The following is a 17,983-nucleotide window of genomic DNA, read 5'->3' as shown; positions in this document are numbered from 1 at the left end:
CTATTTCACACACATTACCCTTTCTGTACATCTATCAATTTTCAGATCCATTAGGCCTCTAGAAGAAAAATGCTCCATAATCCAGTGTAGTCCATTAACTTAAACCTGTGACAACTGAATAACAAATCTAATTACATGCGACAAAGATAACCCCCAAAGTTCTCTTATATCAGAGTATTGATGATCTCTGGCTTAATAATGTTATTTTTGCTGTCGAGTGTTGTGATTTTTCTGATACATTTATGTTTTCATTGCAGGCTGTTATTGAAAATATTTCCCTGAAGCAGCAAATTTTTGGTGATATTGAGAAGGCGTGCCCTCCTCACTGTATTTTGGCTTCAAATACCTCCACTATTGATCTCAATATAGTTGGAGCAAAGACCAAATCACAAGATCGAATTGTGGGTGCACATTTTTTCAGGTTAATGCTCCTTGATAAATTTTGAACTTATTTTGTAAAAATTTTGCACGAGACATAGGCAAAAAAATAATAACAAATTGAAAACCATTATTCTCCCTCTTCCTGGAGTAGATCAGAAGTTTAACTAACAATGCAACTAATTTCACTTTATGATCAATTCCTTGGATTTGTATGGATGAGAAGGGAAGGAGGAAAACAATATTATATTCAGTGAACTTCCCTGAAATTGGAATAGGATGCTTTATCTTATATCATTACTTTGGATCTACCTGTAACTTATATCGAATGATGTAGGACAGAAGATTTCCATATGTGGTAACACAATATTAGAATGAGTTCTTTGCAATATGATAAACAAATTTCCTTACTATTTCTAGGACTCACCAAGTGTTCATAATTTTGAATTTCAGAAAAGGCTACACGCGGCCTGAAATGAAATTATTCATCTTCCTTGACAAACTGTCCATCTTCATATTCAACACCCCTTGTTGAACCATTTAATTCTGTCCGGCTGGAAAAAAAATTGTGGTCTTACTAAAAGCATGTATTACCAATGATTCTTGCATCTACATATGTATACTCGTCATTATGGCTGCAGTGTTATGAGAGGTTCCATTTAGATGCATCAATTCTGTATGTCCACAGGAGAAGTTATTTTGGACATTTTGGACCGTGTGTTCTAAGATACTGGAAGCTGTTTCTGTTTGGGAATTATTATAATTTTTTGCTAATTGAGTTGTAATTGTTGACAGTCCTGCCCATGTGATGCCTCTCCTGGAGATTATACGGACGGAGAAGACTTCTCCTCAAGTAATTCTTGATCTAATGACTGTTGGGAAAACCATAAAGAAAGTTCCTGTTGTAGTTGGAAACTGCACTGGCTTTGCAGTCAATAGGACCTTCTTCCCGTACTCCCAAAGTGCGCATCTTTTGGTTAACTTGGGGGTTGATGTCTTCAGAATTGATCAGCTTATTAGCAACTTCGGCCTGCCTATGGGTCCATTCCAGTAATTTCCTTTTAATTTTTTTATAATATTTGTATCCATCCAAGTCTTCACTTCTCTTTCTGTGACCAAGGTTGTTTTCTCTTCCAGATTATCCCATAAACTGAATGAGAATTTGAATAAGCTTTTCATGGACTCTATGATAGTTCAAGGTAGCAATTAGCAAATAGTTTATGATTGTGATTCCTGGTCTTCTACAGGCTTCAGGATCTTGCAGGATATGGAGTAGCTGTTGCAACAACAAAAGAATTTTCTATGTCATTCCCGGAGCGAACCTTTGAGTCTCCGTTGGTTAAGCTTCTCATAAAGAATGGGAGAAATGGTAGAGATGAATTTTTTTTACTGCTTAATTTCAAAATTTTTGATTTTATCTTCACATGATACTTACAAGTATTACTCTTTTTGTAGGTAAAAGTAATGGAAAAGGATACTATATCTATGAGAGAGGAAGCAAGCCGAAACCTGATCCTTCTGTGCTTCCCATAATAGAGGAATCAAGGAGGCTTACCAATATTATGCCTGGTGGGAAGGTATAAGTAGATTTTTTTATTCCACAAACAAGATTAACACATAGACGTGTTTAACTGTCTCTGGTGTTAATCTTGCTCTTTTACTTGTACAATGTTGGTAGTTAGTATTTCTGCTGAATCCATGCAGCCTATATCCGTTACTGATGAAGAAATTGTCGAGATGATACTCTTTCCAGTGGTGAATGAGGCATGTCGAGTTTTAGATGATGGTGTCGTTGTCCGAGCATCAGATCTTGATATTGCCTCTGTTCTTGGCATGAGTTTCCCATCTTATCGGTCAGTTGTCAATGATAACCTTCACCTTGTATATTGAAGATTCAGTTTCCCTGTGCTCTGAATGCCATGAATTCTCAAGTACTTAAAAGATTAATTGGCAAAATCAGGACGCATGTTGCAAAGTATAGTTAACTAAATATCAAGCTTTCTTTTCCTGCCAAGGAACCTATAATGGAGAATGGAGAGAGAATTACATTGAACCAAGGAATATGCATTTAAACTTGAACTGGATGGCACAAAAAGCAGGAAAACTATCAGTGTAATAACAAAATGATAGAGATGGAAAAACTGATGTAATAACAGGTGCGAGATTTGGCAGTCGAGAATCAGTGGGCAGGGAGGTGTACAAAGGGGAAGAAAGCGATATATTTCTATATTGTTACCTCAATATTTGTGATGCATATAATTGCAAAGATACTAAGTATAATTTTGCCATTTAATTATCCTCTGTTACATTATGTTTAAAAATGGTTCTACTACTATTGTTTATTTAGAAAAATTTCCATTGAGAAATTTGTCTGTTGTGGCAGTGGTGGTATTATTTTCTGGGCAGACACCATTGGAGCAAATCGCGTGTATAGAAGTCTCCAAAAGTGGTCTGAATTATATGGTAATTTCTTCAGACCATCAAGATTTTTGGAAGAACGAGCAACCAGAGGGATCCCATTGGTAAATATTCTTTTAAAGCTTTAGATAACATCATTCCACTTTCCTTCATGCGCTTATCATTCTATAGCTGGCATTGATGAAACTTTATCCTAGATATTACTGAACAAACAAAAATTATAGTGGCATATTTGATTATTATACATCTCCAAATTGACAGCATGAGAGAAATGCTGTGGTTGAGAGCAGAACGAAACCAAAGATCATCTTAAGATATGAGTGCTAATTTATAACTGAGTTTGGTTCATTCTTTTAGTTGTTTGGTTTTGGTTGTTTCATAAAATGGTAATAAAAACATATAGGAAAATATGTGGTGTTTCGTTTGTTGTTGTGCATTGTCTTTGATAATTAGTGCAAATTAGTGGTGGCGCATTATATCTTTTAATAATTTTAAGATGTCAAAACTTATATATTAAATTGATATATTAGTTTAAAATTATAAAAAATATATAATAATTGGAGAATATATATGTATGTACATGTATAGTAATGATTATGATTCTTTTTGTTGTAATATTTGGGGAACGATGCTTGGTAAATGAGAAAGATATATTTAAAATGGGATTTGTTCTTTACTTTTGGAAATATTTTGGGGCTTTTCGAAATGGAAAAAAAGAATTTAATTAATCATAGACTTGAGCCTGATGCATTTAATAGTCAGAATGCAGTAACTGGATCTGAGGATTCCAGGAGATTGATGCGCCAGTGCATATCAATTGCAGGGGATGACGGAAATTAGTCAAATACAGTCCTTGAATGCAACTGTTGAAAATGCTTATGCCAGATAAATAAATGCTTTTTTCTCGTTTCTCTTAGTCTTCAGACAAGGAAAAAAGTAACCGGTGATAACTAATTGATGACGTCCCAGGGGCTCTGTCTGTCCTGTATTCTAGTGTGTTTATGTGGCGTCATGCATGCCCCTGAACGAAGTTTGTCAAAGGTTGACAATGTATACTGATTCGATGTTGCTGTTTTATGCAGAGTGCACCTGCTTCGACATCTTCAGGAGCGCGGCCGCGGCTATGATACTACTGCTCAATATTCGGGAGTAATGGGAAAAATAAATTTATTTGCCATCAATCAAGTGAAATAATGTTGTTTAGTGACATTTGCAGCCCGGCTAGAATAAATGGGGTCAGCGTTATATTGTTCGTTCTATTCTGTGACAAGAAATCATATAGAGCATTTTACCGAATGGTGGCGAAAATTTCTTTTGCTTCCATTTTCATTGTGGGTGGACTTGAAAGTTGAATGCGAATTGGAATAAACAAGAAATGTAAGCAAAAAATTAGATATATTATCATACTTGACTTTATTTATTTTTAGCAATTCTTTTGTTCTTATTTTGAACTTGTATCGCCTTCATAATCAATTAATCATTTTTCCATCATTCAGACAAGTTTGTAAACACTATTTAAATTGCTGGTTAGTTAATATCTATTCGTTATTTAGACCAATTAAGAAAATTATTATTTAAATTTTGAAAATAATCAATTTGCACCTACTAAAAATTTAAAGAATTAATTTTATTTGATTGATTGGTAGGCCGTGAAATGCTACTAATAAATTAATGGAATAAATACATTTTGCACTCCTAAATTATGCATATTGTCTCATTACACCTTTAAAGAGTAATAAAAACAATCCTAACAAAATAATTTAGCACCAATAGGACAAAAATGCTCTTTTTACTTACTCATATACCTTTTTACTCTACTTATTTTAATAAGGGTATTTTTATCATAAAAGAATTAATATATATCATTAAAGGCCATTTTGTTACATTTTACGGTTTGGGGGTGTAAATGCACTTTATCCATAATTCAAGAGTGCAAAATATATTTAACCATAAATTAATTTATCAACATATTCTTGTAATATTATTGCAGAAAAGACAGAAATTGCATCATCCGTGTAAAAAAATTCTATTGTTTGACTTTAATTTATATTTATAATAGAAAAACATATTGTAAATAAATAAATGGTGAGGATCCAAACCTTTAGTAATTACTTGGATAAAACCTAATGGGTATTAGACAAGACCCCAATTCTACGTAATTTTTTGGGTATCACTTATATAAAACTCAATCGCTATTTTATTAGGTAGGATATGAACGTATCACTATGAATTATTGATTGGTTATGAATTCAAGTAGGACGATAGCTACCCATTGACAAGCCTAAGGACACCTAATGCCTTGTCGGGGAAGAAAAAAAGAGACTGAAATTTTATATCTTAATTGGTATAATCAATGAATGCACAAATCCAGCATCAGATTAGATTGTAGGAATGGCATCTATATGTAGTGTTTTGCTGCGACACCGAAGAAAAGCCAACTCGACAATGGCCTAATATTACAAGAGGTGCAGCAGCATAACTTCAGGCAAATAGACAGTCCTAAAAACATATCACAACTCTCCTTCAGGTTTTGTTCACATTGGGGCCATTATTGACTGCACCGTGTGCAAGAGTAATCTCTGGAGACGTCCTCCGTGGAGGAGCAGCAGATCTGGCAACACCATTGTTTACAGGCTGTTGATTCCTAGATCCAGTTTTCACATTTGAACTGCTCCTACTAGTTAGATCATTTTTGTTACCTGATTGCATTCGTGCCAACGAAGAATACCTTGTTTCTGTAGAGTGGAAGAGATGGGTCAGTAGTTCTCAGAAAAAATAGGCGAATATTGATTCTCAGTTGGGAAGTGCCGGAGAGAACTTTGAATGCTTAAATAACAAGGAAGTTTTTAATGTAAATCAGTGCCAATTATGCCCGATAGATATAGTTTGGATCCTAGCAGCATGCTTATGCAAGAAACATAACCAACATGATGAAAGGCCAGACAACCCAGTATATCAAGTACAGGAAAAGATGGAATGATTATATTCATAATAATTCAGTTTTTGAAAGAAACTGCCACCTTAGCTACAGTACATAGAAGTTTATTACCACACAACCAAGCTCTTCATACCTGTGTATGTTTTGCCCCTTTTCTCTGGATAATCATAAGATTAGTATTGAAAGTTGAAGATTTCATGGCTGCATCCTTAGAAGTCAAGACCTAGCTGGGATCTTTTGATACGTAGAAATCCCAAAGTTTTTTGGCAATTTAGTGAGCTATGAAGTGCTGACTATCTTGAACCTAGAGGTTAATCTTAGCATAAGAGTACATCAAAAGTGGGTGAAAGGTTCCGTACACTTTTGTGTTCCTAAATCTGTACAATCATGGTTTATCAAACAACAGAGGCAATGGGCACCATTGCTTTCTAATTCTTGCTTTCCCTTGACCTATCTTTAATTTTTTGCTATGTTTCATGTTGATGGGAGCATGCAACTCCTGTAGAAGCAGAGCAGGATACTTAAAAGTCTCATTTGTTTCCACATATTGTATTATTGCTTTCTGTTTCCCTACTTGCAGATGCAAAACCGAGTATAAAGTACGATACATTCTACCTTGGGAGTGGCCTACACAGACAAATCTAAAATGTCTCCGTGGGTTCCTGCAATGATTCTCCCAATTACAGTAGCCAAGTTCTTAAAATTATGCCATCAAAAATAAGTTAAGCAGTAAACCTAATTCACATGGTACCAGAATAACTATACGGTCTTATTACAGGATCTATATAACTTCTTTCTTCAGAAATATGGAGTAAACCAAACTCTTTAAATATCTAGAGACAATTGAATTCTTGACTACAAACATGAGAACAGGATATCATAAAATAATAGAGAAGCTACACAATTTCCATGGTTTTCCCATGGTATTTTATATTCTCATAAAAATTTTATGGTTTTCCACAGAAATGAAGCAAACCCAACAGATTTAAAATAAGCTACGTAACAGAAAGCAGGGACAATGAAAACTTGCCTTTTATTTCTCCTAGCGTGATTAACCTGTTAAGGCAATCCCGGAACTTAGTTAAAACAATTCTTTCTTGCTCAACGTAGGCCTCAGTCAGTCCTTGCTCATCTGGCAACTGGGAAGACACATTACTATGGACCACTGATCCAATAGAAGCAGTTGTACTAAAAATTGTGTCTGCTTCGTCACACATTAGAGCTAATGTACTGGGAGACATTGGCCTTCCTTTTGATACGTCAGCTCCATCTGAACCAGACTCGTCAGGGTTGGCCTTCTCTGTCTGGTTTTCAAGTGAAGGTTTATCATCAGGCCGAATCTTCTCAGCTGCAAAATGCTGCTGGCTTTGAGACAGATGTTGAGTTGATGAAACCAGTGAGGTTTCTCTAGAATCTTCTGCTTGCTTTTCCACTGCGTTTCTTTCCTCTGAAACCATTACAAGTTAGAGATTCAATTCATAAACTGACAGAGGGAACATCAGATTTATCTCTTAAGTCATCCTCAACATAGTGTCTAGCAAACACTATCAACTTGGTGTTCTTTAGCAGTGCTTTATGGAACGCTAAGACTACCTGTTTCGGCATGCATTTGAAGTGTCATAATACACACTTCCAGTTATAGTTAAACTTAACTCATCTTTACAGTAAATATGACTTCTAAATGCTTTTAATAGTCTATCAGAGACCTGACACTTGGACAAGGCTATTGGATGTATAAAATTGTGAAGCTTGCAACAACTTACAAGTGTTCTCTAGTGATATCAGGAGCGTCCAATTATTTAGATAGTTTCTATTACATTTAACTCCATTTCACCACCAAAATAAGAAAATGATTAACACATATTATCTAAAGTATATATGTAACTCAGATTATGAGGAATGAAATTCCTGACAATTAACACAAAATAATACTGAACATGCATACTTGAATGCAATTGACCTTTCTCAAAATCTTAGGAGTGAAAAATTGATAATTCCACAATCTTATTGTGAACTTCTGCTTGATAATAATGCGTTTTTACACTTCCACAACCCTTGGTCAAAGTTCAAAGTGAAATCCAGGTAAAGTATTAAAAGAGAATCCTTAAAGCTGACTTTGATTGAATGTGTTACAAATTATCGAGTACTCGACTCCAATGACCAGATCTCATTCTGAAACATACAGCCTTGGGTAGCAATTTTTTGGCCTTTCTCTTTCTCTATTACATGTTAGATGCTTCTCACAATGCTATAGTGCAGTGGGGATGAAATACTAATAATTTCTCTGTTCATCTTGAACCAAATTTTCGGGCATAGGCCGTTCAAAGATCACCCTTTCCTTTGGCTTCCTCAACTCCAAATCCTTGTATTTACTCATTCCTCACCTCAGGTTGGGGTTGCCCCTCACACGCTACAGAATTAGATAGCCTTAGGATAAGCTACAGACTAGAAAATGGCAATAAATATAGACCACCAAAACAAGTTTCTGGATAGGATTTATTAAACTTAGACGTCCTCTGAAAATACGAAATTACACCTTTTCCCTAAAAAGTTTCAGAATTACACTTACACCCCTCCAAAGATTTACTGTTTACACGTGACTCTCTTCCGTTAGGGTTTGGACCAAAAAATATTAATGTTATCAAAAAGAAAAAAACATAAATTTTCAATTTTATTCCTCATCTAATATTTCCATGTAATAATTTTGTATTTACAAGAAAAAAAATATAATGATATTAACCTCACTCCATAAGTAAATCTTATATTTGTCCCTTTATAAATACAAAAAATATATATGAGAATGTCAAATAGGGGGCAAAATTAAAAATTAATGTAATTTTTTTGCTAACATCACCATTTTCCGTCCAAGTCCTAACTGAAGGAGGTCAGCCGAGAACTTTTTTGCTAACATGAGCAATTTCCATCCAAACTCACCCCTTGATCTTACTTCTCATGCTCCGGTTGGAACTACTATAAAATTAAGTGGTGATAATTATTTGTTGTGGACCCGTGCTTTTGGCTCTTTCGTTGTATTTCAGAAAAAGTTGGAAATAACTGATGGTCCTCTCGCGGAACACGAAACATATTACTGATGGTCCTCCTGCTATGACTGAGTAGCTATGACACATTGGAATCAGATGACAGTAACATGAGGACTTTGTTATTAAATAGCATGGAGGGCCTCAAATTAGTAATCTACTATCTTCTTACCAACAACTAAAGATATTTGGATGCATAGGTTGAGATGTTTCTCCTCAGAACAATATCTCTCAGTTGATCCAAAAATATGAGGGTTCCTTACAATAAAACAAGTTTCAAGGTGATCAATCCATAAATGATTTAATATACTGAATTTAAGTAAGAGTTGGACAAATAAAATGTACGTCAACTTATTACTTGTGATATACCACCCAAAAACGACAATGAGAGGAAATGGCAGTTGTACAATTTTGCCTGATCAGAATTCTTTTTTAATCAATATCGCCGAGGCTTCCGTTTCAACTCAAGCAAGTATATTATCTCGTTCCAGATCAGTTGGTGCTTTGCCTACCTCTGTCCTATCAACCATCACCAATAGCTGCGGCTGTGGACAAGATGGTGGTCGTGGTTGAGGACATGATTCAGGGAAAGTCATTCTTCCGGACAATGCATTCATTGTGCACGTACTAATCATATAATGGGCAACTGCAACAATTACTGAGAGTGTACCTACCCTTACTCCACCCATAACTGTTCCTAATCAGGTTACACTTACTCATGCCAAGTATTAACAGCTGTACCAATGTCAACATTTTCATGCCTCTGGTTCCTAGATACGTCGTGGTTGCTAGATTGAGGGGCTACACCTACATCTCTTACGACAGGTGACAATTGACAGGTTGAAATTTTCCACTCTTAATCTCACTACCCACATTGCTCTTGCATTGATTGTGAATTGTTCTTACCTCTAGTGCTTCTGGAGTCCTTCATCATGTCCTATACACACCACTATTTCCTGTTAGCCTTACATCTATTAGCCAAATTACAAATGACTGTGTTGAGAATCATGAATTGATTCTCCAAATAACTGTAAAATCACAAGAAAATCTTAGTGATTCTTGTGATATCTATATGATTTGATTTGGAAATATTTCCTTATTTTTATGTTATACACATATGTAATTCACCTATATAAATAGGTGGAGGTTCATCAAACTAAGAGATAATAATATGATTTAGCCTTTTGGGCATTTGTCTCGTGGACATAGGTCATGATCGAATCACGTAAATATTCGTCTTCTATTTCTCTCTTCACTTATCTAGAACTCTGACATGGTATCAGAGCAGGTTAAAAAAAAAAAAAAAAAAGCCTGCTGAAACCCAACTGCACGCCTCCACCACTGCTTAGAACCTTAACTGCTGCGCCTACACTGCTTGTGCTATGTAGGCAACACTTCCTCCACCAAGCCTTTAGTGTGGGTGTTCTACATCTAAACTGTTTGTTTGTCGGTCTCATTCTGTAACCGACTTTTCTACTCCTTACAGTGTTCTACACCTAATTTGTCTATCTGTGTAATCGACCTTGCTTTTATGGGCTACGTGCCTTTCTACTGGTGTTTTGCACCTAAAACTGGCTGTCTGACATGATGTCTCTATTTATGCTACTGTGGAAGTGTGTGCATGACATGACGAAGCCTTGCCCTTCGGTGACCTCCCCCGGCGTCACACTGAAAGAAAAGTTTTGACTTATGTTGTCCAAGTTGAACATTACAATCAACATCTCCATGTCCAACTTGAGGTGGAGTGTTGAGAATCATGAATTGATTCTCCAAATAACTGTAAAATCACAAGATAATCACAACAAAGTTGTTGAGAATCAATTCATGATTCTCAACAAAAATCTTAGTGATTCTTGTGATATCTATATGATTTGATTTTGGAAATACTTCCTTATTTTTATGTTATACACATGTAATTCACCTATACAAATAGGTGGGGGTTATATTATCAGACCAAGAGAGAATAATATGATTTAGCCCTTTGGGCATTTGTCTCGTAGACGTAGATATGACCAAACCACGTAAATGTTCGTCTTCTGTTTCTCTCTTCACTTATCTAGAACTCTGACAGACAGCATTGCAATTTAACCTTTCCTAAGTCCTAAACATTGTAATTTTTTTTCAGGGTCTGAGACTCTGAAACTAGGATGATGATTGGTGGAGGCTATGAACATGAGGGTTTATATTATCTGAATGCTGACTCGTGCATCATGGTCTCACCAATGGTACTACATCTCATTATCTTTGGCATTGTTGTCATGGTCATCTAGGATTACACAATCTTAAAACTACCATTTTATGTATTTCTAAATCTGAGCCTGTATCTGTCTGGGAATGCAAAGCTCCTCAGTAAGGTGAGCATCACCAGACGTTGCAAAGTTTAAGAAATTCACTTTTATTTTGACTCCTCATACGTAGTTCCAAGTATAAATCAACTCTTAACTATCTAACCTAAGTTCAGTATGGTTTTAATAGGAAGAGACACTTCCCCTTTTAATGGATTATTCTGGAATCTAGAAAAGGAATGTTGTCATCATTACTGGGGACAATTTTCATGAGATCCACAAAAATGAAAATATGTGAAAGAGCATCAGCTGGTTAGGCACATATTTATCCAAACATCAGTTCTTGTTATTGATATGGTTGACAATTTTCTAAAATATTTCCTATGCTAAAAATGATACTGTTTATGGGAGGTGCATAACAAAAACATGCATATAATAGGAGATCATGATATTCAGATAAATTAGATAAAACCACCAAGCTTGTAAAGATTTACAAACCCATCTATACCTGCAAGCATCTTTGCTGCTTCTGCTGAATATACCACAAGAACAGAGCAGAGTTCCTTCAAATCCTGGGGCTGAATGATGTCAGCTAATAGAGACCTTTAATTGCAATACACTAGTTAGTTTTCAGAAAAATAGTGATAAAGTAATTCTTCAAACGAAAGGTATGTGTACCTATAAGTAAACTTTGAGGGGCTCAAGACTGACGTATTACCAGGGCGAGCCCCAGGAATTGAAGATAATGAAGCGGAAGGTACAGAAGCGTTAATTTGGTTAGCCTGTTATACGAGAAACTACTCTATTAGAAATACAACAATGTAAAACTAAAGCAAAACCACGGGCTGTCCCTCCAGCCATTAAACAGAAAAAAGGGAAAAGATTGACTTAAGTAAATAAGTTGTTATCAAACCAGGACACAAACAAATTTTTAACCAATTTACCACATTCTAAGTAGTCAACTTCTTGTTGAAATAAGTAGCTAGTCCACATTTATTCTTTTGGCTAACAAATATAAAGAGTCAAAACTATCCATCAATATTCGACCTAGCAGAAATTACAGTCCAGCTTTATCACCTGAGCATAGGGTGGATCAAGCTGGTACACCTCGATGTTTGAACTTATTCCTGAGCTCACACTTATGTGAGGAAGTGGGGGCCTACTGTGCTCAAATTCGGAACACTAAAATTAAACACTAAGTGAAGCTTTTGCAATCCCTCAAATATCTATCTAAGTTTCTTGTGTTGTCAAAAATGCCTCAAAAGTATGTCATTTTTCAAGTTTCAATGATTAAAAGTACACCAACCATTCTGCCTGACATATATTGACTGACTACCATAAATTGTATCACTCTATCCTGATTCCTTCTGCCTTTTGTATACTTTTGTATAGCATTATGAGCATATACGTTTTACGGTTTCCTCATGCAATAGCCCTTCATTAACTTCAAGTTTCAAAAACATCATAATGTACTAATAGCTTTTATTTCAGTTCATTCATTTGGTGGTGCAAGCATATGGAACCGTAAATTTGATTTATTTGAAAGGATATATTGGGGCAAGCCAAAATGGAGACATCTAGCAATAAGAATGGAGATTGTCACTTATGAATTATGATCCGGTAAATGAAGATGTGTAAGAAAAACATGTTTTCTGGACGTAGATGATTTCTTTCCCCTTCTTCACATCATTATTGAATGGATTAATATCAATCTTTTGTCAGTAAATGTTAGATCTTGGTGAGAGCAATACAATTTCCACAAAATTTAAATGTCAAACATCTTACTACAATAAAGATCTTATGAATATAACATTAGTTCTGATTTAGCAGGCTAATCCTGATTCAGGCAAAACCAACTAAAGCTCAACTTGGATTCGCTACCTATCTCAAAATCAACCCATAGCTTTAAACAGAATGGATAATGCATGAAAGTTTTCAGCAGAGAACCACTCTACTGAGAGAGACTATTATGTGACTGAAAGTTACCACCTTTCAAGGAAAGAACGAAATTTACCTGTTGCAACTGTCCAGGCTTGTGACCAGGATCTTTCACTGCTGATGCAAAGAAGAGCTCTTGACCTTTCCGCTTTTTATTCAATGGGGGAGACCCATAGCCAGAAGATCCAATAGCACCTGTGATGGCAGCATTTGCTGCCTGCTGGATATACATCATGTTGTTGGCATGATCTCCATGAAAAAGAGCCTGTCTCTCTTCACTTCCTTCATAATTTTTGCAGTCCATGCATTTACAATTTTCGGAACAAAGAATATTTGCTTGGAAGCACTCACAGTACTTCTTGAGACATCCTGATTTCTTGCAGTGGCATCCTTTGTTATGCTTCCCTGAAACTAAAACTTCACCAGCCTCTTCCTGCGTATTTATAAGATCAATTAAGATGCTGTAATAGGCGAAAAATAGATTCAAAAAATTGCATTTTTATCATTTGTCTTTAATGGAATAATTGTGTATAAAAGAGCTGATATTTTTAGAAAGTAGTGGTAAAAGATTTCTTCTTCAATAAATATGCAACATATCATGTTGAGAAGGCTGCCACAAATATATGAAACCCATCCAGATAACATACAGCAAGAATGTGGTAAATCATCCAAACAAGTACGAAAGATAAGAAACCAACTAAAGGGAACACTCTCTATGAAAACACATTTTCTTCTGATTTTAAGTGCCTCCTGTGATTCACGAAAGACATCACTGGAAGAATGGTTTCAACCAAAGCACCCTGCTATTTTCTGGTTGTAACACCCTCAAGATTGAACAACTGCACAACACAAATAATGATCCTGAAGAAGGTCAATACGTTAACACTTAACAGTAAGTAAGGTGCTCATGACTCCCAGCCACAGATATCCATTCCCATGCAAGAGCCGGAAACTAATTTAGAGAAGATAGTATCTCCTCCTGGAAATGAACTGTTACAGAAACAAAAGTGGAAATTCAGATTAAATGCCCACGATGTTGCAGTAACATTTAAACATTGCCAGGAAAGATGATATCCCAATGGTCAATACTGATTTGAATCTGGTGAGCCACTTATTCAGCCTCTCGATTGTCTGGCATCATCAAGAACTTTTAGAATTGTAGTTATAAGGACTTTTAGGTTTCAATATTTTGTTGCCAACAAGGTCTAAATTCCTAAAAGATTGCTGTTCTGTGAGGATAAGTGAAATTGCAGGCATTATGTGTCCGGAATACAACTTACGACAGTTTATAAATTCTCAACAAATCATCAGGCCATCTATGACAGGAAAGAAGCTCAAATATGCACTTCTGTTTAGAGGAATTGCCAACCAGAAGTATCTAGAGCAGCATATAACTGTATTTGAGAGGATGCCAAGTATGAAAAGCCCAAGCAAATTAGTCAACTAACACAAATAAAATAAAAGGCTACGATGCTTAAAAAAGACAATAATCCCCATGAAATGCTTGCAAGTAGGATCTGTAAATGTACTAATGTAAGATCGCATTTTGTGTTCTGACAGTACCCTGCTATCCCTGGCTGCATGTGGGCTGCTAGCAATTTTTGGCCTGAAAGCATTTGGATTGCGCTCCAGTGTAGCCTCAACTGCTTCTCGTCTGGCAGCTTCGTTTTCTACATTGTTGTGACAATTCACACAGTTGCAACCATCACAATAGATACCGGATGCAAAACATTCACAATACCTGATTATAAAATTGACCAAATATACATTAGACTCCACTTTTGGAAAAGTAGAATACAGTCCAGATATACGATAATAAAGGGACAGGCCCTGGAATGTGCACTAACTTATCAGTCTGGTATAAAGATCCAAGTGGTCCAAATGATAAACAAATAAACAACAATTACTGAGGCACTTCAAAAACTACAACTGTCCACCAGCAAAGGAAATTATCAGTTGCAAAATGCACACTGTGATGTGTCATTATATCAGAAAAGACCTGGCATGGTTAACAAATATGTTTTGAAGAATTACACAATTGTTTTCTCCACTTCCCATATTCACTTTGTGTAAATTATTGTCAATGGATGAGCTACAACTAATTCGTCTTTGATACATGTTGCTCTATTAGCTGCAGTACTATTTGACTAGGGATTGTTTCCAAATAATAAGAAGGAAGATCGACTATAATGCTTGAACTAACTCTGAACAGTGTATAACCAATCTTTCTTATTGCCAGTAATCTGCAAGCATATTAGGATATTTCATGCCAGCAACTCCACAGGAATGGAAATATCAAGGCGGTGCAGACCAACCATGAAGTGAATGTACCAGGAGAAAATTGAAGAATGACAGACCGCCTGAAAATTTTGAAAGTCCCCCATCCAAACCCCATCAAGGATAAGAAAATAAAATCTGGCGAGTGAAGCAGCACACATGCTTCTAGGATATGGATTGGACGTATGCATTTTCCATATACTATAAGGGTAAGTGCTCTAATACTCAATCCTTTGCTTTCATGATTCCACTAGTTTTTGTCATTTGATTAAGATTCAGAAATTGCTATACAAAATTACATTTGTCATATAATGAACAAATGAAAATCAGTAGCTGCTTACAACTTCAAACAACGTGAATGTTTGCAATTGCACTGCTTTTGCTTCTTTGGGGTACCATCTTTTACTTCATTCACATTTTGTCTCGGACGCGCTCTGGGGGATTCAGGTTTCCTGAGGAAGGAGGAGTGTTAATTACAGTACAAAAGCAAGAGAACTATCCTTTTGAACAATATTTTGCCCATGGGAAATGTATCACTAAAACAATTATATTATAATAAAAACAATTGAAGAATCATAGATCAAGGAGTCCCATAATAGCATGGGACATCTGTTTCCGTAAAAAAAAAAAATGAACAAATAAATATAGAAAAGTATTCAAATAGATCTTTGTATGATGCAGCCTTCAGAAAGTAATATCTTATGTATATTTGTGCAAGCCAATTAAGCAAACAACATGAGTACATGGAAACATTCTCGCTAGCATGACCTGATAATTTTCTTTTTTTAGATGACCCAGAAAATCCAAGAAAGCGATTCGAGAAGCTAAACTTATCAAATAAAACTTCCACAAACTTATTTTTAAATACATAGTCAAGGGAGGTGAGTTCTAAAGAACTAAAAGCAGCCCAAATAGAAGATGCTAGAGAAACAAACCAAATAAACCTCAAGATGATATAGTCCTTAGAAGTGACAAACTCATCCACTGCCAAACAATAACACACCTCAAACTTTATAAGCCTCGTGCAAAATTTTCTCACCATCCAAGCTATGTCAAAATTACAAGCTGACAAAATTTGGAAAAAAACTTAATGGGACATGGCTCAGACTATAATAGCTTAATTCTTCAGACAAATCATTTTATTAATTTGTCCATCCAGATTCAGAGCTTTCAAAAGCCCCTAACTAACCTCCAACATCCCCTTTGAGAAAAGTAAAGAGGGTGCAGGGGTTCTTAAAATCTCATGAAAATAAAATGTAGTCCTAATGTTTCTAATTTGGAATGCCCAAAAATAACCAACAAATATCAAAGATCAAAAATTAGTATGACAACACAAATAATAACCAAAAAGCCTAAAAATTGCCATGAATCAGTGTCATTCAGCTCTCAAGAGTAAGATTTCCCACAATAAAGTTCCAGCCTTTACAAGAATAAATAATAAATATTAAATACAACTGCAAAAGGGACTCACACAAGAGGGCGTACGGAAGGATGAGCGGATGGCGCAGCCGACGGTGGAGGCTGCTGCATCGTCATAAACATCATCTGCGGCGGCTGAAGGTGTGCCGGCCTCGGCAGCTGGCCTGGTTTCACTAAGTGTGGCTGATGCGGCACCGGCGGGCTCGGTTTCGCTAACAGTGGTTGTTCCACATTTGATGCGGATGCGGCACCACTGAAGCCAGTAAAATCCAGCTGCCTCACAAGCTTCCTAGCCGGAAAATCCACTGGCGCCGTAGAAGAAGCTCCCGACTGTGGCGGCGGCTGCTTTTTTGGAGGGAAGTCTCCTCCCTCTTTTTGGTCCATTCAGGAACCAAAATCAAATTTTATGGAACAATTCCACAAGCCGAAGCGCCAAAACATTCACCAAACAAGAACTTTCTTCAAAAATTCCAAACAAATAAAACTCGAATTCCACTTATTTTCCGCCCCAGAAATCATCCAAAATCCAAGAATCTCACCTTTCAATTTCAAAGAAAAGAATCAAACAATTCGAAACTCAAAACTCTGATTAATCACTCACACGAGCTCAGATTCAAACAAAACAAAAAATTCCAAGAAGACCAAAAATCTGGCAGCAATTCAGCCTAAATCAGAAAGACACTCGATCCCTCTATACGCATACAGATAAAAATGCATGTATGTCATGAATGAATTGATAGAGAGGCAAAAGAAGGAATTTTTCGAAAAAGAATGGAGGATGGGGGCTTTGAGTCCTCTTCCTCCCTCTCTAGCTTAGCTTTTGAAATTCAATTTTGTCAATTTTGAACGGCATGATTAGCATGGCAATCTCATCCAACGGTTGCTATTCAGAGTTTTGATCTCACGGCTAAAATTCATAGAAGCCTCGGAGGTGCACTTTACGCCGTGGATCTTAAGCGCCCTGTTCTTTGTCACGGAGCGAGTGATGCTGTAAGCTGAGCTGTTGTTATATGTGAGCAAGCGCAGGGCATAAATTAGGGGTGACGAAAATAAATAAATAAATAAATATCAGCTAAACTCTATTTCACTCCTTATATCTTTTTATATAGTTAAAAGATTTATCTGTGTTTTAAAAATAGATTAATTTTTTTTTTATATTTTGATAAATTCAACACAAAATTTCTATTTTCTTAAAAATTAACGATAAATGGGGTACACGCGATTGAAGTGCGTTTGGATTTAATTTTACGTATTTTAATATTTTTGTGCCTTTATCTAAAATTACTATAAAT

The 17,983-nt window shown here is 36.0% G+C and overlaps 2 protein-coding genes across 2 annotated transcripts in view; one reads left to right on the top strand and one right to left on the bottom strand.

Moving 5' to 3' along the window:
- Positions 1 to 4,222, top strand: part of LOC105162083 (peroxisomal fatty acid beta-oxidation multifunctional protein AIM1) — a 10,649-nt gene extending 6,427 nt beyond the window's left edge. The window contains exons 12-18 of the mRNA XM_011080007.2: positions 258 to 421; positions 1,174 to 1,428; positions 1,626 to 1,747; positions 1,834 to 1,955; positions 2,083 to 2,231; positions 2,762 to 2,900; positions 3,879 to 4,222. Coding sequence (XP_011078309.1) covers positions 258 to 421; positions 1,174 to 1,428; positions 1,626 to 1,747; positions 1,834 to 1,955; positions 2,083 to 2,231; positions 2,762 to 2,900; positions 3,879 to 3,923 — 996 coding nt within the window. The 3' untranslated portion in view covers positions 3,924 to 4,222. The remainder of the gene's footprint in view (positions 1 to 257; positions 422 to 1,173; positions 1,429 to 1,625; positions 1,748 to 1,833; positions 1,956 to 2,082; positions 2,232 to 2,761; positions 2,901 to 3,878) is intronic.
- On the bottom strand, positions 5,096 to 17,507 carry LOC105162171 (protein tesmin/TSO1-like CXC 5). Its single transcript, XM_011080139.2, has 8 exons — positions 16,744 to 17,507; positions 15,614 to 15,724; positions 14,559 to 14,736; positions 13,072 to 13,428; positions 11,736 to 11,839; positions 11,566 to 11,660; positions 6,765 to 7,181; positions 5,096 to 5,531 (listed from the first exon to the last, which is right to left on the bottom strand). Exons 1-8 carry the CDS (start codon positions 17,073 to 17,075, stop codon positions 5,320 to 5,322), a joined length of 1,806 nt encoding a protein of 601 aa, XP_011078441.1. The 5' UTR covers positions 17,076 to 17,507; the 3' UTR covers positions 5,096 to 5,319.

Source organism: Sesamum indicum, linkage group LG5, assembly GCF_000512975.1.
Source record: "Sesamum indicum cultivar Zhongzhi No. 13 linkage group LG5, S_indicum_v1.0, whole genome shotgun sequence".
Taxonomy (NCBI): domain Eukaryota; kingdom Viridiplantae; phylum Streptophyta; class Magnoliopsida; order Lamiales; family Pedaliaceae; genus Sesamum; species Sesamum indicum.
Note: the sequence above shows the minus strand (reverse complement) of the source record. Positions and strands in the feature narration are given on the sequence as shown.